This window comes from Epinephelus moara, chromosome 7 (genome assembly GCF_006386435.1).
Source record: "Epinephelus moara isolate mb chromosome 7, YSFRI_EMoa_1.0, whole genome shotgun sequence".
Classification (NCBI taxonomy): domain Eukaryota; kingdom Metazoa; phylum Chordata; class Actinopteri; order Perciformes; family Serranidae; genus Epinephelus; species Epinephelus moara.
Window position 1 is genome coordinate 34126569 of NC_065512.1, and position 24105 is coordinate 34150673.

General features: G+C 40.6%; 1 protein-coding gene across 1 annotated transcript in view; it reads left to right on the plus strand.

The window, feature by feature from the left end:
- slc4a3 (solute carrier family 4 member 3) overlaps positions 1–24105 on the plus strand; it is a 99494-nt gene that overhangs the window by 41755 nt on the left and 33634 nt on the right. Inside the window, exons 7-8 of the mRNA XM_050049573.1 lie at positions 2489–2715; positions 23776–23921. Coding sequence (XP_049905530.1) covers positions 2489–2715; positions 23776–23921 — 373 coding nt within the window. The remainder of the gene's footprint in view (positions 1–2488; positions 2716–23775; positions 23922–24105) is intronic.

Below are 24105 nucleotides of genomic sequence, written 5' to 3' on the forward strand. Positions count from 1 at the left end.
GCCCCTCCCACTGCGGATTGGCCAAACTAAACAAAGTACACGCCAAATGAATTTTTTCCAAAGATTGTGTCTGTCATTTGAGGTAGTTCTTAGGCAGCAGCCAAATCTAGGATATTTTGGCTTCATTTTTTGAACAGTGGTAGGAAGTGGAGATGTATATTTAACACGCACGCATGCACGCACACACGCACGCATGCACGCACGCACACACACACACACACACACACACACACCAGGGTTTGCCACACATTCATTTATTTGTGGCCACCCTGCCACAATAACATGGCTGGACTATATTTTAGAGGCACTGTTGGAATATATATATACTGCTTGGTTATTGATTGCACCATAGTCTTTGAGCACAGAGCTTACTCCAGGCACAGATGGAGCAGCAGAACATCAGGGGCAGTGAAAATTTAACTTAATTGTACACTGCGCTGGGTCTGAAAGTTTGCTTTCACTTGCCTCTGCAGCAGCTGCTCTTCTCATCTGATCTGATCAGCTCTGATTGGATCAACTGATCAATTATCCAACCTTCGACTCAAAACTCCACAAACTGCTGCTGAGATAAAAAAGAACTCAACAGTTTTGCCTGCGATGCATTCACAAAAATATTTGAATTTCTCACAAACACTTGTCACTTGTCACAACGATGCCTTCCTACAACAACTAGTAAAAGGGGGAAGTGGCAAAAATTGGGTTGTGAGTTTGTGGATGTCGGTCTATCTGTGTGTGTGTCTTTTTGTTGAATCTGTTTAGAAGGTATGCAGGTTTTTGTTACAGGCCTCTCCCCACAAACAGACACACAAAGGGTGCAGTATTTCTGTGGACCTACCGACAGACAGAGTGACCAATGGAGCCTCTGGCCACAGCTAAAAATAAGCAACTATTACAAACACATTTGCCACAAGAACTTTGTAAGACGATATTTTATGTTGTGTTTACAGCTTATTCTGCCTCCCCCATGTGGCTGAAACAACTTTTATGTTCTTAGTAACTGTGCTTTCACCACTTTAACAAGGCAAAATGTCTGCTGTGATAACTGAGCCTGCACACCCAGCAGACATGGAGCAACATTAACATTCATCTTGAGTCTTTTCTCTGGTCACTGATGAATGTAAATTCAGTAGACTGTCCTTTTACATTTTTTTTTGGGTCTCCATCGACTCATTCTACCTGTCAAATATCTGTCTCTGCTGCTGTTTGGTGCTGGGCAGGTTTTTGTTTATTGCCATAAACAGCTGCCTGCTGTGGTTGAAAACAAGGCTGATTATTACAGTGAGGATGAAGTGTTGCTGTGGGCCATAAAACTAAAACAATCAGCTTGAAGATGCTAAAATGCTTCATGGAGCTGAGGGAAACTGCAGCGTTGAGTGATAGTTTCTCATTATGAACAGGTCCTTTTTCAATCCGTTGTAATTAATTGATATAAAATATTGATTTTGCAGCTTTAAAGGTTTGTAGTCACTTTACTGTTTTATTACTGTAAATCCATTCACCAGGGAGTGTTTACTGGTAATGTAGAATGAAAAGAATGTTACACAGAAGCGTGTTGCTATGGTTACCTGCAGTTTAATATGCCTTGTGGACTGGTTTACCGTAGATTGGTTAAATCCACACATGAACAATGTTTGTGGTGCAATGTTTTTCAAATTTAACGGCTACCTGCCAGACTGACAGAAAGTAGTACTTTGCCAGCCATGGCACTAGAGGGGATACCAAAGCGGGATTAAAGATGATTTAATTAATATTCGGAGGTTTCTAAATTTGGAACTGACCCCTTGCATCAAATATATTCCTGAAACTCTTTTAATATAGCAGGTGCTTTTCTGAACAGCACAGTACAGAATAGAGCAAACAAGACCATGCATCAGGCTCAGATGTATGCATGTGAACTTTACATTAGCAGCTTAAGTGTTTCAGTAGGAATGTGAGCATCAAACAAACCAACACTAATAACCAGTAATATATATACAACTCAGAAGGCAGTAATGGTTCACTAATGGCTTCAGCAGGATTCTAGATATTAGAAGGCCATCGAGCCTGCAAAACAACCATAACCATCTGAATATGGATTCATTGTTTGTTTTTGTTCATCATTTTTAAATTATGTATGGATTTTGCTGCTGGGAGGTCAGGGGCCCCATGGTGATTCAGGCATTTGTCTCTGCTAATGCCTGGTGGGATAAAAGCACAGAAACACCACCACGCCTGTGCCATACAGGCTTGTGTTTGAGTGAACACAGCTGAGGATGACTCAGAGGGTTGGTGAGGAGGTCCGGGCCTGCAGCTGTGTTGTGAAGCCCTCTACTGGTGAAGAGACAGCACTGCAATTAGGAGGCACAACACAGCATCTTAGTCAGCAGCAACATTTAACTTCAAACTTTTTAACACTTTTTTCTTAATGTCATATGATGTGGAGCTCATTATGGCAACATTCAATTGTCCGTACACTTTCTTACCAATATCTGTCTGTGCTTTTTGTCAGCGTTCCCCGAGGATCAGACCCCTCGAGTTCAACCACGACCCGCGGCTGGTTCCGTAGGAAGCCCGTCCACCATCGTCTGGCGGGTGCCCAGCGGAGCAACTATGACTTGCGGGAGCGGATCTGCATCGGCAGCATGACTGCTCTGGAGACAGCCGTCTACCAGCAGGTGCCCACTGATGAGGCTGAGGCTCAGATGTTGGCAAGCGCCGACCTGGATGACATGAAAAGTAAGAGGGATATAACTGAGGGCTTTTCTGAACCCTTACTAAATCATAACTTGTTGGGAAGCTACATGCTAATCATTATTTAGCTGACTCTGTGTTCATACTTTGTGTTAGCTGCTTTTGGTTGGCAGGATTTTGTCCTCACCAGTTAGAAGGAAATTATGTATCCTCTCTGTTATCGTCATTTTAAGTGGACATAGAAGACGTGTTTATGTTTGCTGAAGCAGTAATCACAAGTTTTTCGCAACAACCAAACAAATCTAGACTCAATATCTATGATTATTAAACCTATGATGACCAGTGTTCAACGACAGTGTTTTTTTGTTTTTTTTTATGACAATGACGAGACGTTGGCGAGCTAAAACTAGATCTTAGTAATTAAAACCATGTCAAAATGTTTTTGTTTTTTTATTGTATTGTAATGTACTTATTTTTTCATTGACTAAAATTTTAGCGGTGGGCTATCAGATATTCAGAATGCATAAAAAAGGTTTGGTCAGAAAAAAATAACTGATCTATGTGCAAACATTATTTATACATCATCATGAAGTAAAACACAATGCACTGAAGTAATGGCAAAAGGAGAGACGTTCTCTGGCTACCAATTACCAAGCTAAGGAATTTGGATATTAAGGTATTAAGGCAATCAAAAGTTGCTTTATGAATTTCAAAACTTGACACAACCTTGATTCCAATTTCTGATACCTGTATTTGTTTTATTGAATTAGTTTAGAGAGAAAATATTTAGAGCAAAAGTTGACTAAAGTTAAATGACTTTTTTTTCAATTAAAACTGGACTAAAACATTTTGAGGTGCCATCAACTAAAACTAGATAGCTAAATGGATAAAAAATAATGAAATGTGCCATTTTTGTCAAAAGACTAAGATAAAATCTAAACTGGCTGCCAAAATTAACACTGTTTCAGAGCTGTTGTTTCTGTAAATTGACTTAGAACAGCCTGTACAACAGTGTCGCTCTCATGCCCTCCGTGCTTGTTAACATTTTCGGGCCCTTCTTATCCCTCTGTGCCAGCACCAGCTGTGGCCAGGGGCATTAAGTTTTCAGGTTTTCTGTCTGTCCGTCTGTTTGTCCCATTCATAAATGCAATACCTCAAGAACTCCTTGAGGGAATTTCTTCAAATTTGGCACAGATGTTTACTTGCCTGTCTCGTTCGTTTGAATGGGTTATCCCAGGAACACCTTGAGGGATTTATTTTTTTTTTTAATTTGGCACAAACGCCCACTTGTATACAACAACTCACTGATTTGATTGTGGTGGTTAAAGGTCACTGTGACCTTGTGCCCGTCTCATTCTCATGAACATCATGACATCTCAAGAATATCTTAAGGACATTTCTTCAAATTTGGCAAAAACGTCCACTTGGACTCAGGAATTAACCTATTAGACTTGGGTGGTTAAAGGTCAAGGGCACTATGACCTCACAAAACATATTTTGGCCATAACTCAAAAATTCATACACTTATTATAACAAAATTTCACACAAATGTCTAATAAGATAAAAAGATGAAATGATGACATTTTATGTGCAAAAAGTCAAAGGTCAGCTTCACTGTGACATCATAATGTTCTGCAAAAACACTTTTCTGGCCATTGTACAATGTCATAACTTAGGAACAGAAGGGGAGACATTTGGTCAGATAAGCGTTCACGTTTTCACAGACATGGGTATAAACTGTAACTAGAGCTTGACTGGTTCTTGGAGGCAACCAACCGCAAAACTATAATTCTAGTTCTGTCACTATTTTTCTGGGTCTGGCACAGGAGGTTAACCACCCACAAAGCTCTGATTTGCTTGAGCACTTTTTCCAACCAGGGAGTCAGCTTTCAAAAAGCACAACAACAAATATTTTTTTAATCACTGAAAGAAAAAGCAGAGCAGCAACTCAGCAGTCTGGAACCAGGCTACATGTACACTTCAGATTAGCACAAAGTCAGATAACCAACCAACACGCCAAGACAAGTGAAGTGTTGTGCTTCAACTGCTGATGGCTGATATTCAAGCTAAATTGTAACACAGCACGAGGTAAAAGTATTGTTGCTATGGTTGCAGTACCAAGCGCACTGACAAAATGATTAATGTTGGCAGGAAAACACTTTAAACAGACAGCTGCCATCTAATAAGAAACAAGTAAATATTCACTACAGTGGTGCTGCAAAAATGTTTTTGTTGATTCTGTGTTAAAGATTAAACTTAAAGGTCATTTTGGAGGCTGTTACTTTTGGTGATGTTTTGGACTGTATTATATTAAGACATATTTCATATATTCCTCCCAACATGTATGCAAAGAAATTAGATTTATAATAGTTTTTTCTTAATCTGCAAATGTAATAGGGCTATCCTGTGGCATATTTTGGCCCCCAAAGTGATGATATGGCTGCTTTACTATTTACCTTGACTGAAGAAACAACCTTCTTATTCTCTCATTGCTGTTGGCTTTGGAGCAGGGGAATGGGAGATGATTTCCTCTGTTGCTAAATGTACCTTCTGAGATGACTCAGTTTTACTTTTCACCCACGCTGCAACAACGATGTGGGGGGATCTTTGTGAGGTGTCTTTTTCTAGCGTGGTTGTTACATATCAGCCAGTCACTGTGTGCTACCACTTCTCCATCAGACCTCCATGATAGCACCTGATGTGGTTGCTAGGATATTTATGATATAACTACCAAGTCTGTATAGCAGTTCATGTAACCATGCATGGAATACGTTTTTAGTTTGTGTATTTAGGCTAGTGGTTCATTTCACAAATTTCACTCATGCTCTTATAGCCGGTTACAGTGCTTTAATTCTACACACTACGCTAATGACTCAGGTATGAGGTCACAGCCCAAAATGAGAATGCCAAATATTATAAAGATTAAAGGTATTGACAAATGCCAGAAGCGCTCTTTTTGGTGTATGTCGGCCTGCACTTTGAAATATCTTGTATTGGAGAATGGAGGTCAGAACAATGTATTTGTGTAGATAAATGACTGTGAGGATGTGGGAGAGAAAACTGAGAACTTTTAAGATGTTTTATCTGACAACATAAAGAAAGAACATGCCAGTTCTTTAGTTGCATCAGCACTCTGATCTGAACATAAATGGTCATGACTCCAGACTCCGTGCTTTTTTCCTCTCAGTAGACAGGAAAGGTCGTTAGCATCCATATTATCTGACAGAGGTCTGGATGCTACTCTCCTGATGTTATCTTGACTGTTGTATTGCAGAGGACAGATTCATGTTGCTTTGATCATACACAAATAGCATAAATGTTTAATTAAAGTCTTGTTTTACTATCACAGTAACAACATGTTTCGATCTCGTGCAGAATATTAATGTTAAGTAGCAAAATACATCCTGAAATAACATGATTTGGTCAGATGGGGTTTCCACCTGCATTTTGGTTTTCAGGCTGGATTCATATTTTTTTATAAAGGGTTCAGCACCCTCTACTGGCAGTAATAAAAATACATGTGCCTTTTCAACACATTTTTAGTTCAAAGAAATGATGGCTATTACAATTTAACCTCTTCCACTCCCTTCCTCCCTACCATAGACACATTTTTGCTTTTTTCAGCTGGGACAGGGGATCTTATTGTTGAGATAGCAGATCACCAGTATATGCCACATAGATGATGTATATATCATCTGAAAGCTGGGAACCTGGAGATGAATTTGAGGTACAACTCAGCACTGTGTGTCAAGTTTTCCATCTCATAAATCTGTCATAATCATTGTGGCTTGGATAGGCCCCTATTTAAACTTAGAAAGTTTAGAGTCAGGGCTTAGAACATTATGATGGAAGTATATGATGACAAATGTTTGACATTTAGAGATTTCTGTAAGAGTTACATTTTTTAAATCCATTCTAATTCAGATACCTAGCTTAAAACTCAGCCCACTACAACCTCTGAAACACCTTAATGTTGACCAAGGACTTCAGCTTCCCAGGGGAGTGGAAGAGGTTAAACATTTTAGCTTTTTAAATACAAATCCATGACTTCCCTTGACCCTCTCCAGTACATGGATCCTGGGCATATGTATTTAGATTTATTAGAGTTTCACCCAGTGGATTTTTCTTTCACACACACATGCAATTTATTTTTCCACTGGTTATCTGTCTAAACCAAGACACATTTACCATTTGCCTTGACTGATTATGACTCAGCAGCCGCTGCTCTTCTTCATGAGTCTCAAAAACAGGAGAATAACTTAAGCCTCTAAGTATCAACAGCTTTATTCAAGTTAACGAACCCTACTTATAGATGCTGACTTTTAAATGTTGCTTGCTAGTGTTCTGTTATTTTTGTCCTGTTAACTGTAGTGATATCAAAACACCTCCTGTGTGGAAACATTTCTAACCACAGAAACAACTAAGACAGTGCAACAGACCTTTACTTGAACTGATGAGACTGCCAGAAGTCACTCATTTTTATTTCTTTAAATGTCAAATTTAGAAAATTCTCTATAGATCATCTTTCATTTGGATGATGATAGGAAGTGTGTTATCTACAGTATGTTAACCTTAAAGCCTATTTTATGTCAACACTAACATTGATTTGCTATTATTCTTGCCTCTTTGAAATAGTGGTCAACCAGGAAAGCCTGTTGCAACATTTATTGACTCCCTTGCTGCTATGGTGCTGACCATTGACAAGTTTTCTCACTGCTGCCTGTAACTAGGCTCCGCTGTGGGCGTCCCACACATTCTGTCTCATGAAATCAGCCCACACAGCTCCTGGCCCCCACATACACTGTTAGAAACCAGCTTCCTACTAAATAACACAAAGGATGGAGGACAGAGAATTGACAGTGTCTAATCACGATTTCTGTAAATCATAATCACATTAGAAAGTAAACTCCAGAATACTCTTGGATTTTCATTATTCAGTCCCTTTTACATTGACGTATATGTTTAGTTATCCTTGTGACATATGGGACACTGAATAAACTGCCAGCCTAATCACTTGAACAAAAAGTTTGCCTGGAAGGTTTCTGCATACCATGGATATGCTACATTTGCACGTTATTATATAACAGCGCCATTGAAACTTTACATTTCAATGACTTTATGTGGTTAGGCTTTGGCACAAAAACCACTTGGTTATGGTTGGGAAAGATCATGTTTTGGCCTAGAAAACCTAGTTTGCTGGGCGCAGTCCCAGCAGGAAGGGACGCATTGTCTTGCTAAAAAACAACCACTTTTTATGGCACTATCCCTGTCAACGGATCTTTACAAAACACGTTTGGAGCCAAAACAGCTGATGGAAACACACTGACAGGTTGCTACAGCAGGCAGTTTTGTTGTTTGTTGGTCTCAAACAGTAGTCTGCAGTAGTCTACAGCTTGGCAGCCTTCTCACCCAGATGCCATGTTACCCACTCCCCCTCCACCTCCCAATGACAAAGTCAGCCCATATGTTACGCCACTTTAAAAATGTGAAGTATGAAACGTGCAAATGTAACGCAGAAATGTATAATGCCATTATTTTCTTCTGGCGACTGGGCTGCAAATGCATCAGAAGTAAGCATCACTACCCATTTCAATCTAAAGCCCTGTTTAGACGACAACGGTTTCTCTAAAAACGGAAAAGTCTGTCCTTTGCGTTTTAAAAAACTTTCGCGTTTATATGACGATGTTATTGAAACAATCCCCATTCACACGGAGCTGCAAAATCTACTCTAAACGCTGTAGTATGCACGCCAGGCCAATGGGTGGCAGTGTAAATTTGCAAAGCAACACCATGGCATGACGCTACGTGGCTGCGCTGAAGCGCCTTCCTCTACAACACAGTGATTACAAACGAAAACAAAGAAGACACAATGGCGAAAGCACGCACAGATAACTTTGTTTGGACGGAAGACGAGGTGGAGTTGCTACAGTAGACCTGCACTTTGCTGGAGAAGCATTGATAAATTCAACAGGATGAGCAGCATAAACAGAGCTCGGCATTGTTGTTGTGATGGTCGACTTTCTCGCACATGCCTAGTGACTGGAACCGTAACGCGCATGTGCGAAAAGTCTCCGTTTTCAGAGGAACTGCATATTGCAAGTTTACATGACAACGGAGATGGTGCCGTTTGCAAAAAATTGCACCCTGGAACCCGTTTTCAAAACGTTGCGTTTTCAGGCGCCCAAAACACCGCTGTCGTGTAAACGATCGGCCAAAATGCAAGTAAAGTTTACCGTTTTCAGCTGAAATCGTTGTCGTATAAATGGCACCTAAGGTCCACTGCAGCTAAGTTGCCAATTGCTCATTGCCAATGATAGATGACATTATCTTAACAAAATGTCACCCCAAGTATCATATTACCATATTACCAGTGTTTGGGAAGCTACTTTGAAAGCCTAGCTTTGCAAGGTACCGATGGATTAACATTGGAAGAGGTTGAACTATATACAGCTGCTCTAGAAAGAAATCTAGTTAGGTTTACTATAGCTGCATGGAAAAGATAATATAAAGTACTTAAACAAAAAAAAAAAAAAGAAAGAAAAAAGACTATTAATAATGCTTGTAGCTACTGTGACATCACCCATTGGTTTGTTGACTACATTTAAAGCCTCAAGTTTGGCATATCCATCATGGTATTTTGGAGCCAGATGTTACCATATATATTTACCAGGGTGGAGCAGCAGAAGAGCAACGTCTCACAGACAGCGTGTCACTCAAGCGGCCCCGCCCTTAAACTTGCGTAACTTTAAGCCTTAATAAGTGAGTTATAAAGAAATTAAACCTTTCAACATTAATGTTGAAATTAGCTATAGAGATGAAAAATGTTCTTTTGTATCAGGGTGTAAACATGTTTATATCTACTGTAAAGCTGGGCATTTTAACATGGGGGTCTATGGGGATTGACTGGCTTCTGGAGCCAGCCTCAAGTGGCCATTAATGGAACTGCAGTTTGTGGCACCTCCACATTGGTAGACTCACAAGTCAGTCTTCAGACGCTTTGCTTAACTAAAGACTGATGACTTTCTCCCTGATTTTGTGTTTAGATGGGCGGATACAATTTCAGAGTTTAAAAAAACTCCCTACGTTGCAGAACCAATAGTAAATCCGCAGGGCAGTCCTTTGGTGGCTCGCTGAACTCTTGTGCTCGTAAACATAGTCCGACTAGAAACACGTGTAGCGGTACAAAATGGCTCATGTCGCTGGAAGTCCTTCATTTCCACAATCTGAGCACACGTTTGATAAAACGGAGTTAAATCTTTCGGCATCCATTTTCAAGCTCTCTGCGTGTTTGCGTCCTTGCAGACAAGAAAAGGGGGAGCAAACATTTCCGGGAGGGCGTGTCCTTTTCAAAAATGCAAGAGACGCTTTGTTGCCGGCCGTTTTCTCTGGTGTGTTAAACACACTTTAGAAAGGAGTGTCGCCAGACTATCACATTGGCTTCATTTTTTCAGCCTTGTGGGTTGCTGCTTGGTTTTGTATAAATTGTCCAGTCAGACACCTGCCTTCTAGAAACTAGAGTCCAGGTGGAGGTATTGCACCAAGCAGAATTTCTCAGTTAGCCAGATAACTTCTAAAATACCATGCAACAACTTCTCTGAACAGCTGTTAATACATTTTAATAATACCTTTACCTGATTCGATTATACTAGAGAAGCAGTGGTTAAAAAATAAAAAAATCCTTTCATGGCCCAAAAAGTAATGTAACTACTTGAATAATGCACATATGAATGTAGTTGCAAAATATGGTTAAACTACTAGTTTAGTTAGATGTAGGTCACTACTCCCAGACACTGATTATAGCAGGGTACAGGCCATAACTGGTGTTCTGCCAGGTGAGTTAAATGTTTAGAATCAATAGAAAGAAAGAGTAAAAGACATTAGGTGCTGTGGCGGCTGTAAACCAACTAAACGTTTTCAGTTTTGCAGATTTGACCGAGTCAGCAGCACCATTGATCATCTGTTTTGTTCTTCTGTTTTATTATTTCAATGAAAGTTTCAGATGTAATAAAGTAAGATGTACCAAAAATGTCATCATCTTTCCTGGACGGTTCCCCCTTCCCATGAGCATGGTAAAAGATAGAAAGAGAAAAAGAGAGAAAGGAGAGAATAGGAGAGAGCGATGGGGAGGTGAAGCTTGTGTTGCCAGAGAAAAGCCTCTCCCTCACAGCATCCAGGGCATTAATTAACAGAGCCTGCAATCGATTCCCCTTCAGCAGCGACCCTGCCCCTGGCTTTTCCTGCTTTACCAAGCAGAGTAATCATTGACTGTTTAGGAGCCATCTGTAAACAGCGAATGGGGCACCCACAGTCACTCAAAAACAGCTATCTGATTTGTAGGGAGTGATGCTTGACATTGACAGACCATGTTCATCATAATCTTCAATTGCACTCACAATTTAGAAAGTGTGAAGTCAAAGTTTGATTTAATTTTGGTCTTATCATGAACTTTGGCTGAAGAATCTATTTAAACTTGAAATTCACATAAGCTTCAATTTCAAGCTAGAAGTTGAAAGAGATGAGAGTTGAAGCCACTGACCATCACCTTCACCAGGACAAATGAAATCAAGCAACAGCAAATTAAGTTAATTCCTTTACAAAACGATGACATTAAACTGATTAGTGCACAATATTGTCATACTGTACTCTCTGTCAGTGTCTCAGTCCCAAACCCATCTCAGTCAAACAACACTGTATTGTCAAGATGTTTAAAAAGTAGAGCATAACATTAAAATAGAGGAGTGTGAGATGGAAACTGTGAGATTAGATAGAGATAGTACGACTAAAAAACTCTTAAACACTTCCGGCTTTTGTGCAACTTCCAGCTATATTTCATTGTCTTCATCAGTGGATGGAGTTTGCTCAGTTGTCATGGAGATGGCTCCTTAGTCTTGTGATAATAAGTAGTTATATATTTGTGTTCCACCGCTCAATGATTGGATCATATAATCTTTACAACTTAACTTTAAATGATCCTTGTTTACATCTTAATATCTCTGAATCTATACGTCCAGGATTCGGAGCAAACCTGACAGGGTGTAAGCTAACAACAAGCTGTCTTTGTCAGGGACGGAAATTACCAGGCATAAAAATCGCTCACCTTTTGGCGAAATTTGCGGTTTTGAATACAAAATAGGTGACCTACGTGAATTGTGTAGATCAAATGATGGGGGGTGAAGCCACAGAAAAAAGACATAGCGAACATGCGCGCGGGTGAAGGGCTGAAACAAAATGCGCGTGTGTGAAACTCCTTGGTGAAGGGAGCCAATCATGGATCTATTAATGAAACGGAGCCATACAGCGTGGCTAATGACGGGGGTTGTTCGCCATTCCAAAGTGTCAACATTCCGAAAATTCATTTCCATTGATCAAAGTGGCGACCCTTCCTCTTTTTTTCAAAGGGTCCGCCATTCTGAATTCTGTTCCCTGAGTCCTGACAGTAGCCGTATAACTTACTGAGGGCATATATATGCTATGCTTTTTAATAAAATTACCAGAGGAGTTTGCTGAGAAACAGGTAATGTCAGCCTGAATTACTTGCGTGCGTCCCCAGTGAAAATCATGGACATGCATGGGAGATTTTTTTTAACCTGTCTGCATTAGACTACGTAGCTTAGCGCCACAAAAGGGTGTAAGCTTTTTTATGAAGATTGATGCACTGTTAGTCTTGCAGTCAAGTATTTTATACCCATACTGTGCGTGATTGTGACCGTCACCCACCCTCCCTGGAGACTAGCCTGTCAGCCTTTATTGGAAAAACTTCCTAATATGAGCCAGAGAGGGCCGTGATACACCATAGTGTGTCAAGGGGAGAGTAAGGGACAAGCAGGGGGATTGAGGGACAGGTGCTTAAGTCCTGAATTATATAGCGACAGCGCATGCGGAGAAGACGGAGAAGAAGAAAAAAAAAAAGAGGAGAAACAGGCAGTGTAGCTGATGTATTGTGGCCTTGAGGTTGTTGTGCTCCATACAGATTACCGAAAATAAACAAATAAATGTATAATAAAGAAAAGAAAAGAGAAAAAAAAAAGAAGTCTATACTGAACACCAGAAATGTGAGAGTCCTGGTGGAGGAGGAAAGCCCGATTATGGAGAAGAGTTGCCAGAGCAGTGTGATAGGTTTGAGAAGCAACTGAGCCCCTTTTGAGTGATCCCATCGGTTCTTTGTGATGCGTCACGGAGCTGAAGTATCGGACATGCATGCGTGTATTTGAACCCTCCCAATGTGATTATGAGAACCATCACCAGGGTCCAGGGCCAATGTCCCAGCCCAGCGGGGGAAGGCAGGCGGTAAGGCACCCCAAGGCTCGCCATAGCTTACTGTCAGGACTCAGGGACCAGAATTTGGGAAATAAAATAAAAATCAACCAGCCACCCTCCTCCCCTTCATAAGTAAAGAACAGTCCCTTCATAAGTAAAGAACAGTCCCTAAAGTGCGGTGAGGTTTGTGGACCGTTACTGCCAGAAAGAGAGAAATGTGAACGGCTCGTTTCTCCTCTGACACGTCACATACCTGTGTTCGGCTGGCTCGGCTGTTCAGGTACTTCTGGGCAGTCATGATGCCAAGAAGAGGATATTATTGGAGCCGACTTCTCCGTCGCCCGGTAAGCCGATGGCCACCGTATTTGACAGGAATACATTAACGTTACTGTCTGTGTCTGTGACCCCCGTTCAACCCACAATCGGTGGGATTCGCCTTTCGTTTCTGCTGCTGGTTGAAATCTGTAGGCTGCTCGCACAGCATGCTGAATGATTTAAGCCTATTTTGCTGCTCAAAACTATTTTTAGTCGCAAATGCGAGTGCCGTGATCGACGGATTGCCACACTACCGTCATTTTATTCCGCCCGTCACGGCACGCCGTTTGATTGCGTTATCAAAACGCCGCTATTATTCGGCCTTGCTTTTAACTTATTCCACCGAATACCGAATGTGTGTTTTTTTTTGCAATATTTGGCCGAATATATTCGGTTACCGAATATTCGGTGCATCCCTACTTTTGACCTATTTTCATGCCTGAATTACATGAGTTTATTGACAGGTTAGGACATTAAACTGTTGGCAGAAACTAATTTTTGTATTTATGCAATATAATTTAGTGTTATTCAATGGTGTAGTAAAGTGTATGGAACTCCATTGTATCCCTGGTTGTCTCTGCAAACCATGACAACCAGGGTCAACCTGAGATAGCTGTCTACCTGCATCATATGCACCCTGGGAAATCTGGTGATAAACAGCTGCATCTTTTCATCAGATGCTTTTCATGTAAAAACTAGATCTGTTTTAAGTAATGCTTTGTAGAAATCTAATACCAAGGAGACCACCAATTGGTCAGGAGTGTAATGTACTCTATGGAAATAAATTATGTAATATAAAACACAAAGCATAATTTCTATATGATATATAATTTGAATTTAAAATCACAATTTGGTTAGAAAAAAAAAGTTACTATCCCCAAATATCCCAAAAGTGTCCAGCCCCAAAGCAGTTTTCCTCTGTAGTGTACTTTATAAGCTGTGAGCACAAGATTATTTGGTCAAAATTGCCCCCAAACCCCCCGTCATTGATGTCAGGTCTGTGTTAATGTGAAATGCTCTTCAGTGTCATCACTAGTGGCATTAAAAAAAAGTCTGAAGAAGTCTTAAATCTAACTTGCCTTAAGCTGTAGGAATCCTGTGGTCAGTCTTTCCACTCCCCAACAGTCACCATCTGGTTTAGTTAAAAAAAACAAAAAAACATTTAATTGACTGATGTAGATGTGAAAATATGCTGGCTCTAAACACTGTTTATCTCTACTGTTTCTCTCTGCCATTGTTGGCCTCTTTGTGCTACTGGGTTTGCTTGCTGAACGAGAGTCTGTTGTTGAGTAGTCATGCATAGTCAGACTTATCTCCACACTTTGTTTCATTATGTGCCAGCTGCCCACTGAGCAGCGGCTCTCACTCTTTCTTTGAGGCAGACCATTAAATTAGCAAATAACATGTCAGAAATCGCCATAAAAAAGGGCAGTGTAGTCAGCCAATTGCCAACAGCCGTTATAGGCTTCAGTCACCCAACCATAGTAAGAACTTAAAGTCAGTGAAAACTAGAATACCTCCTGCGTTCCTACAAAAATTTGTAATTTACATCTTCACATATAAGCACAGGTATGCAAATGTGAACAGTTACACACAATATTCCAGCATGTCAAGCACATTTTAGTGAGGGTCCTGTTTACCTCACACTGGTGCGCCTGCTGTAGACGAGTCAGACCATGACACCTCAGGGGACGAATGGTTTCCATGGAGACCCAGGGACAGGAACAGTGCAGCTTGCTCTGATAATTAGCACCATGATCTCTCACTAAGCGGAGTGGTGGAGCTGATTCTTAGGTGTTATTTTATTATTTTTATCATTTAGGTTCCTCTCTAGCAGCCAGCATTAGTACACTCTGAGTTCTCAGTTTAGATTTCTGCAGGTGTCTTTTTGGTGTATTTGTGTGCTTTTTTTTTTAATTTTTAAGCTGTCCAGGTGGAGGCGCCAACCTTTCGAACTTGACCTTTACATCTGTGCACATCACATGGTTGGAAAGTGATGGTGGCACTATGGAAATGAAAGGCACCGACTGTTCTGCTTGGATCCACATTATGTTGGTTTTCCAACAGCCAGGAAGATCAATGTGCTGGGGACATCATTAAAAAAGGGCGGCACTACCATTCAGCTGACAGGCAGGTCTCACAAAGTAGACCGTCCCTTATCGATACTTACTTTGGGAGTTGCAGCTAAAGTGGATGTTGCTACCATTTATGTAGCTCTCTCATCTTGGATATGGTGGATCTTGTTTATGTATTTCTAGACTGAAGGGTAATTATTGTGACTGATGGAAAATTTCCACGAGTTTTTTCCTTTTTTGTGCTTGTTTTCTTCTTGATAGAAGTTGAACTCCCTGAACACAATCTTTTTATTTTTTTTGGCTGCCTTGGGCAAAAGTCTTTTAAAAACATCTGATTTAGGAGCTGGTTCCCAAAGTTTACACAACCAGAGCAATACATAGGAAGTAGGCTAGTGGTGTCTGCAAAGACCCAGGCTCATCAGAACAGTGACCCAGGGTGAGCGACGGCGTTCAAGAGTTGGAAGCCCTGGATGAGCAGTGTGTCCACCTGGAGAGAGGAGGATAGGAGGAGGTACCGACCGTGGAGATGACAGACATTGAGGGACAGGAGAACCAGGGGCATGGGACCCCTGATAAGAAGCGTGGCACCGACCACCACGGACCAGAACGTAGGTGCAGTGTCCAAAGAGGCTTTGGCACCCCAAAGCAGCACCAACATGACCATCAGAGCTCGTTGTCCAACGTGGAAGGGGACTTTGAAGAGTTTGTTTTGGATTTTGATGACTATGACTTGCTTGAGTCAATTCACTCTCATCTGGAGTCACCACTCGAGCCTATCCGTAAGTTATATGTAAAACTAGTCGACATTCTTGCTTAGTAGCATTGCATTACTGCCTATGCAAAGAAAAACTTTTAAGTCATGCACAGTAGTAAAAGTTACGTCAAACTTCTGATGGCAGAGGTTCTGATGCAATGAAAACACAGTGAGAAATTCACATGGACGAGCATTTCATTCTATTTTTACATGGATGATCAATAGACAGGAGCTCACTTGTTTCCATTGATCATGTAGCATGCTGCTTGCTTAATTAATGGCATTATAAGGCTCATTCATGCCCACACACAGAACAAAGTTGTCCATGATATTGAGCAAATTGACACGGTGCTCGACTACTGCTGTTTCCTGCTTTCTTATTGATCCAGTGGCACCCATTCGGCTTTGGGGTCAGCCGCAGCTAGAGCGGAAAGACATTTCATTGACCAGCAATGTGTGGCTCTGCTATTTATATCCCTATTTAGAACATGGCACATTAGTCCTGTGATGAAGTTGTTTTCCAGCACATACAAAAAAAATGAAAGTGATCAGCCTGCAATATCTTACCACATTTGAAATCACTAATTGATGTGAGCTCAGCTGTAGCTAAAAAAACTGCTGGCACCAACTGGGTACATTGGGTAGGGCTGACATGGCTAGTGGTATTTGAGAAATATTATTAGTTGCTTGATAACTGTGCCTGCCAAACACCATTAACCATCAGTGTAAATTTAAACATGGCGCTGAGCCTGTGTCACCCTGCCTTGCCACTTGTATGCATTTTAAAATCTATTTTTAGGATCTGTGGGGATGACAGTGTCAGTCAGTCTCAACTGATGTGAACATTTCAACAACTATTGAAATGATTGCCGCTAAACTTGGTTGATATTCATGATCCCCAGAGGATGGGTCAAAATGACAATTTCCTGATGTTTTCCTGATTCAGCTGTACTTTGTGTTTAGTGCTAATTAGCAAATGTTAGAGTGCTAACTCGCCATAAAGATGGTGCCCAGGGTGGCAGACATTGGCACCATCTTTGGCCCATATGCCCCACATAACTTGCTAGACATCAGCATGATAACACTGGCACTTTGTGTTTGTTAGCATCCTGATGTTAGCATTTGGCTGAAAGTGTTGCTTTGCCTAAGTGGCCTCACAGAGCTGCTAGCATGGCTGGCTTGATCTATTGGTGTAAGCTCTGTGCAGTTACCATAAACTAATGACCCAAGTCTATTGGCCAGGAAGTTACATCCCTTTATGGTTATGTTTTGTCAGGCTGTACTCATACACTGTTTTTTAACCTACAAAAGGTAAGGCACCAGAATTCATATAACCCACTTATACACATATGACTCAGTAATCAGAAAGTAGTGATCATTGCCAATGCGCTGACAAGAGTTAGGAAGGAAGTATTATAAGGAGTGGAAGTCCACATAAGGTTGTAGGTGGGAGTGGTGGATGGGTCAAACAATTACAGGACTTTCCCCCTTGTTCATATCCTTTGTAAAACCAAAATAACTTTGAGTTGTTTTCAGGTACGTTGTCACAGTTTTATGCTAAGTGTGTAACATGACAATGCCCAACCTAAATTCTTTTCCTAAACCTAACCATGTAACTTTACTTACCTTAACCTAATCTACATAACTTTCCATAAAGTATATAATTTTATGTTATGTTTGTAATGTGACAACACCATTCATCGGGTGCAAATTTTTAGATATCATACATTGTCTGTGCATTTTCATAAAATATCACAGGACCTTTTGTATGATGATATGTTGCTTTTATCAACAGTAAAAAAATAATACAAAAAAATGGCCTAAGTAAAAGCAGAGCATTGAGGCAAAACATGCCTGTTTTGCAGTAACGAGTAAAGTAACGCGTTAGTTTGCTGTTTGAGTAATCAAATTTTTTTTCAAACAAGACATCAGTTACTTCCGTTACTTTCAGAACGCTGGTCCTTCAGCTCCGAAACAGCAACGGCTGTCGTTTGGTTCTAATAACGGAGAGAACGTTAAACCTATCAGTCTGAAAGAAGCCACGGAGCTTGTGGCTCGCTACGTGGTCGGGGAAATGCTGCCGTTGTCTACGGTGGACTCTAAATAGGTGGAGTAGGACTCGCTGACAGACATATTTCAGACTCAGGACTTGCATTATGCCTGGTACACGCTACACGCTGGTACTCACCAATTATCCCCGGTCGTCTTTCACAGTGTGTGTGATGTCATCAGGTTATTCTTGTCCTATTTTTATTCCTTTCACTATTATTTGAGTCACTGCCAGAAATGTGTCTGTTCATGTGTCAGCCGACATGTTGTTGTAGTCACCTAAAAGCGTCAGCAGATGGCAGGAGCTACATTTGAAGCGCCACACGTAAACTATCAAGGTACTGTATCTTCCACAGGAAGTTCTGACAAATGTTTCAGAATAAAAGCCTATTTAGAAAATGGAGGGATTCTCTCAGCCGAGGTTATAAGGGGCTTTTAATTTGAAACAAGTGTTGAGTTTGAAATGACGGTGCGATATGTTAACTTTACAAAGACAACGGAGCGGATAAAAAGTAAATATATAAACACACAGAGGGATTAATAAATAACGGACCGTCTATAATGTAGTTTGTTTCAAATGAAGCTGGGAGCCTCTGCAGTTGTGGTGAGTAAAAGCCCCGCCGCTATTTGTTAATGTTATTACTTTATGTCCGACCGTGAGGATGTACCATTGTTTGCTAGCTTGATGCTAATGACAGTAACGTTAACTCAGCGGGTTGACAAAGTGCCTCTGCTGTTTCACACCATCATTTCCCCCTTTTACTCTGTGTGGTAACATCCCTAGAGGAAATATTAAAAAGGCTGGGGTGTTGTTGTCATGCAGTTGTCTACGGCAGCAGATTGTTCTGACGGCTATGATGGGAGAATAGGATCTCAGTGAAGGGCAAGTGGTCCATAACTTCAATTTTGGAGACAAAAAAATGTAGGCTTAGCGCCCTGTGGTCCATTGCCCAATAGGAAATGTAGAATACTCAAAAGTACTTTGAAAGTGCTTGAGTTACTTTTCTCAGGGATTAACGTTGGAAGTACTTTTAAAGTAATTGAGTTACTTTACTCAGGGAGTAACGCAGTAAAGTAACTCGTTACTTTAAAGTAAAAAAAAAAAAAGTAACGCAGTAACGTACTTTGATTACTTTAAAGTAACCCTTACCCAACACTGGTGCTGGCAACCTGGCCTCACTCTGAGTCATTGGTTAGTGACTTCTGGTGTCAGACAATGACAAAAAAAGCCGTCCTGTCACGTCGGCATGATACACCATCATTTTGTTATTCAGGGGAAACGCGGCTGGACAACAACGTTAGTTAAGGGAGTGAAAGTCAGAGTAGGGTGAGCGGGGTGGATGGGTCCAACAACCATCGACTTTCTCCTGGGAGGCTGGTCTTCACTTCCTGTATGATATAAAGCCCTGTCCTTTTTTTCATAAACCCAATCACATGCTGTTTTTTGCATAAACCCAACCACATGCGTGTGTTGGCTAAATGTTACCAAGTGCGTTTGTTGTTGAAGGAAATGTGAAGAAATGTTGGTGTTCTACTGACGTGGTGTGTTTATTGTGAAAGAGACTGTATGCAAATTGTACATTTCCTGTGAAAACGGAAGCGTATTTTAAAAACAGACAATGCATACAGGATGAAGTTGACGCGACATCACAGGACGTCAACAACCAATGCATTCAGGGTACCTTGCACATCATATCTTGATATGGAAAGTCCATGACCAAATGTCAATATGTGACGAGGATATAGTTTGAGTATGTGTTGGTGCTGGGGAGTACTACTGCATATGTGGAAAAAGTTGTACAAAGTTTCTCCAGAGAGCCATTACCAGCATAACACATCCAAATCTTCAACCCCTGCCCCTTATTCAGCAGGGGCAGAAATGGAATTATTTATCAACTCCCATTAATATTAATTATATTGATCTAAGAAATGTAATACAGGCTAAAAACGCTCAAAAGATAGTTTAAATGTGGCAGCAGAGCTTTAAATCTAATGACTTCTTCACAAGGAACAAACATTTTGGAGGCAGATGCATTGTGACAGAGCATATTGTGTGTATCTTACAAGACTCTTAGTGACATTTATAGTGTTTAGATAGTGACTGATCTTCTGTACTGTAAATGCCATACATATATTTAGCAATTGTGCTTTCTATTGCAATATGTAATTCAACTTCTTATAAAAACATTCCTTTCCTATTAGAACCCCTTAAAATCTTAAGATATAAAGTTTAAATTCTCTTTTTGATTTTTATGAAGCCAGATCTCATCCCAAGCCAGATTTTAGATTTGGTTATGAATATGACGCAAATCAGAATTGTACAACAATTGGATTTCAATTGGACCATGAGCACAAGAAAAATCAGATATTTGGACAGCATTGTACCTGGCGAGCAAATACATTGTCTTATGATTTTTGATATTGAAGGGATTTGGTCATCCTTGGGATTAGTTTAATTTGTAATTTTGCGCATAGATCAGCACTATCAAAATGAGATGGTTGGATTCACAGGGATAGTTTATCTTACTTGTTTTCTCAGAATAAATACAATCTAGAACACGTGTGTCTTATCATTGACCCAAGTGAACAATCAAGACCAGTCACGAAGCTGCTCGAGTTGCCCATGTTAAGTCGCATCACACTTAAAAGCCAAAGGGTTTGTCTTCCAGCTCCCTACAAAGGAAATCATAATCAAAGGTCTATGAATGTGCCACAAGGCTCTGCAGTCAGTTATATTAAAGAAGTATTGTGTGTGAACTCTAGGTGGACCCAACATTGCTTTTTAAAGGCTGTATCTATGATAGCTCCCTAAAGTCATTCCAGTTCCCTTTTTTCCATGGAATATAGGGTATCTGTATTTACATTTACTTAGGTGTGGATTTCGCGGCAAGTGCATGTTAGCCAAAGAGATTTTTAAATTGTTTCATTTATGCATGATGCTTACTTTTGGCTGCTGAACCAAACGGTTCAAAGCTGTCGATACCACAGGACAGAGATTCAAAAATAATGTGCAGTATTGTTGGATTATAACATTACAAGTAATGTTCACACCTGCTCTCATTTACTGTAGCTGACGTTTTCTTTGGCGTCATTGAGCAAAAATTCCATGACAGCCTTTGAACACATCGTAATTCAAGTGGTCTGACAGAGAACTAAACTTGTGCACCTCCTCTTTGTTCTGTTGGCTGTGACTTGAGACTTTGGTCAATCACAGGTCATTTCAGATTAAAGGTGTGGCTGTTCTACGAAAACAGATGCACGTCCCCTCAGATGGTGAGAGATTGATTCACTGGCAGAGAAATCTGCAAAAGTTGTTATTCCAACATTTGCAACAACTACCTACACTGCAAAACAATCCCAAAACAGCCTTATCAAAAAGAGATTCTAAAAGAGAGTCTGACAATAAACAAAATAAAACATGTCAATATTGGCAAGCATCAGAGATGCAGAGAAAATGTTGCTAATAGTTTAGCTGTCTCACGGCTGCAGCTTATTCAGGGGCATGTTTATGTAACTAGCTGGAGCCTTGCAACATGGTGTTTCATCTTTATGGAGTTGCTGCTATATAATGACATTGGGATCACAATCACAATCGGGATGGTTGAAATGACTTACTTCTACTTGTTCAGGTTACTTAGGCCCCTTGTCCATCAAAGCCATTTGTTTTTTTTGGTTTTGTTTTGTTTTTTCTGTTTTGTTTTTTTGGGAGTGTCCGAGAGCATTTTGGAGCTACAGTGTTTTTTCATCTAAGACACTTCGGTTGCATCTGTTTGCTATGATACAGAATATCCGCAGAAGTCAACTTGTCGACATAGAATAGAGTACTTGCTCTGGATAAAGGGAAGGCTGAAGCATGAGGGGATATAGGATAGACCAGCCAGTTCATGAAAGGAAACATATAGTAATATATATACAGTATACTAACAGATTTCTCCTGAATTGTTGTTGTCCAGCACTAAGACAGTAAGACACTAATACTAATACAGACACTACACTAATACAGTAAGATGTGACTAGGCACTGGGCATGCCTCGTCACACTGTTGGTGTTTGTTGTGCATGTAAATTGCTATGAATTAAAAAAAACCACATTGGCCTCAGAAAAGAAACACAGATGGACATCGTCCCTTATTGTATGAAGTGCGTGCATATGCCCCTGCTTGTCTGGTTGAAGGGGGTTTAGGACAGAGAGGGCGGAGCTGCAGAGTGAGGGTGTGTTTTCAAATTCTGCTGGTTTTTTTTGTTGTTTTTTTTTGTTTTTGCCTTTTGGAGAAAACTGCCTACCCCAACTTTAAAAGCCTTAACCCAGGTCAGACACCAGCTCAAGAGGAAGGAGAATAACAAATTAAGTCCTTTTCACCCAGAGTCATTTGCCCTGTCCATGCCCTGCCCTGTGGTGAGAAAAATCAGCTCATCCAGATCAGCTGTAGCGGTTCATACAAGGACAGCCTTTAGACTTTTTCCCTCGGGAGACTGCACAAAAAGGAAATACAGCCTAACTTCATCTTGATTTCCATTTCTCTCTGTTTCCCTGAGGAAGGCATGACGCAGCAGAATGGAACAGTTTTATGCACACACACATCCACACACTCTCACACCTCCACTTTGGTTACTTCTGGGTTCTCATGTAAAAGATTAAAAAAGACAGTGTTTATTTAGTCAAAATTATATGTGGCCAGCAAGAATGGTCGCCAGCAGTTCAGGACTGAATGTAAATGTCAGTTTCTAAACTGTTCCCCAGATCTTTACCGTGACCTTAAACACACCAACCCCATGTCATAACTTTACCATATACAACCTAATACAGTACCTACCCATAGTCCCTAATTGCAGCCTGGAAAGTCAGAAATCAATCTAAACACTCGGGGGATGCTTTGGAAAATAGCTGACAGAAATGTAAACACACCTGATTTGCTGTAAAAACATGCAGCTACTGGTATTTTCTTTCCACCATCTCAAATGTATTTCTGAAATTATACCTAAATGTCACCAAATAACTACATTTTACCATTTCTGTATAAAAACACATACTGGGCCTCAAAATAATTCATTGCTCACAATTTTGCCAAATTACAATCATTACTTCAAATCATGTAAGACATCATTTACCGCTCTCTAAACACATTTCCACACAGGTGGTTAGTGTTTTACGTTCCATTTCCCAGTTCCTTTATCCAAATTAAGTGACCTCACAAGCTTCCCACTCTTTTACATGACAAATGATAGCCAGGTCCTATAAGACCTCCTCATTATGCTAAATTCAATAAAATGTGATTTGTGGGCAAAGGAAATTGAAAATGAAATTACTCTTTTTGAACTGACAAACGTCTGGGGGCAAAACCACCTCCTCGGTAACAGTTTCCCATGGCGTACATAGATTCTCACTCACCCATGCAGCTTTTGCCTTCTGTTATTGGATGTTCTTCTGTCAGCTGGAAACTTAAACAGACATACAAATTAGATTTCTGATTTTCCAGCATAGAGCACATTTTCTGAGTTAGAAAGGATGTTGAATTTGTTCACAGTCCTAAAAAGAGCGTTTCAGGCTTCTGCTTACAGATTGTGCCTAGTTAGGTTGGTTTCTAAATGACTCCTCATCATGACTCAGTAATGTTGACCTTTTGTATTTTGAATTAAACCACTTGTGGCTGTTCAGGTCACAGATTTGAGGACAACCCTGGGGTGAGACGCCACCTGGTGAAGAAGTCGTCACGATGTCAGGTGACCCGAGCCAGCAACAGTTCCACACCACTAAGCAGCCTGAAGAAGAAGAAGAGAGCAGCAGATAAGAAAACCCATGAGGTCAGCAGCACACGTGTTTCCCCAACCCATTCACCTGCATATTGAATTGTACTTGAAATGATGACATTTAAAGCAGTATTCAGTTCTTGGCCACTTCAGTGTTTTTGAAGTGGCAAATTAGCTCTAGTTCTTGAACCAGTTCCTTGAAAGACACTTGGAACCTTGGTGCTTTCTAAGAAAGCAG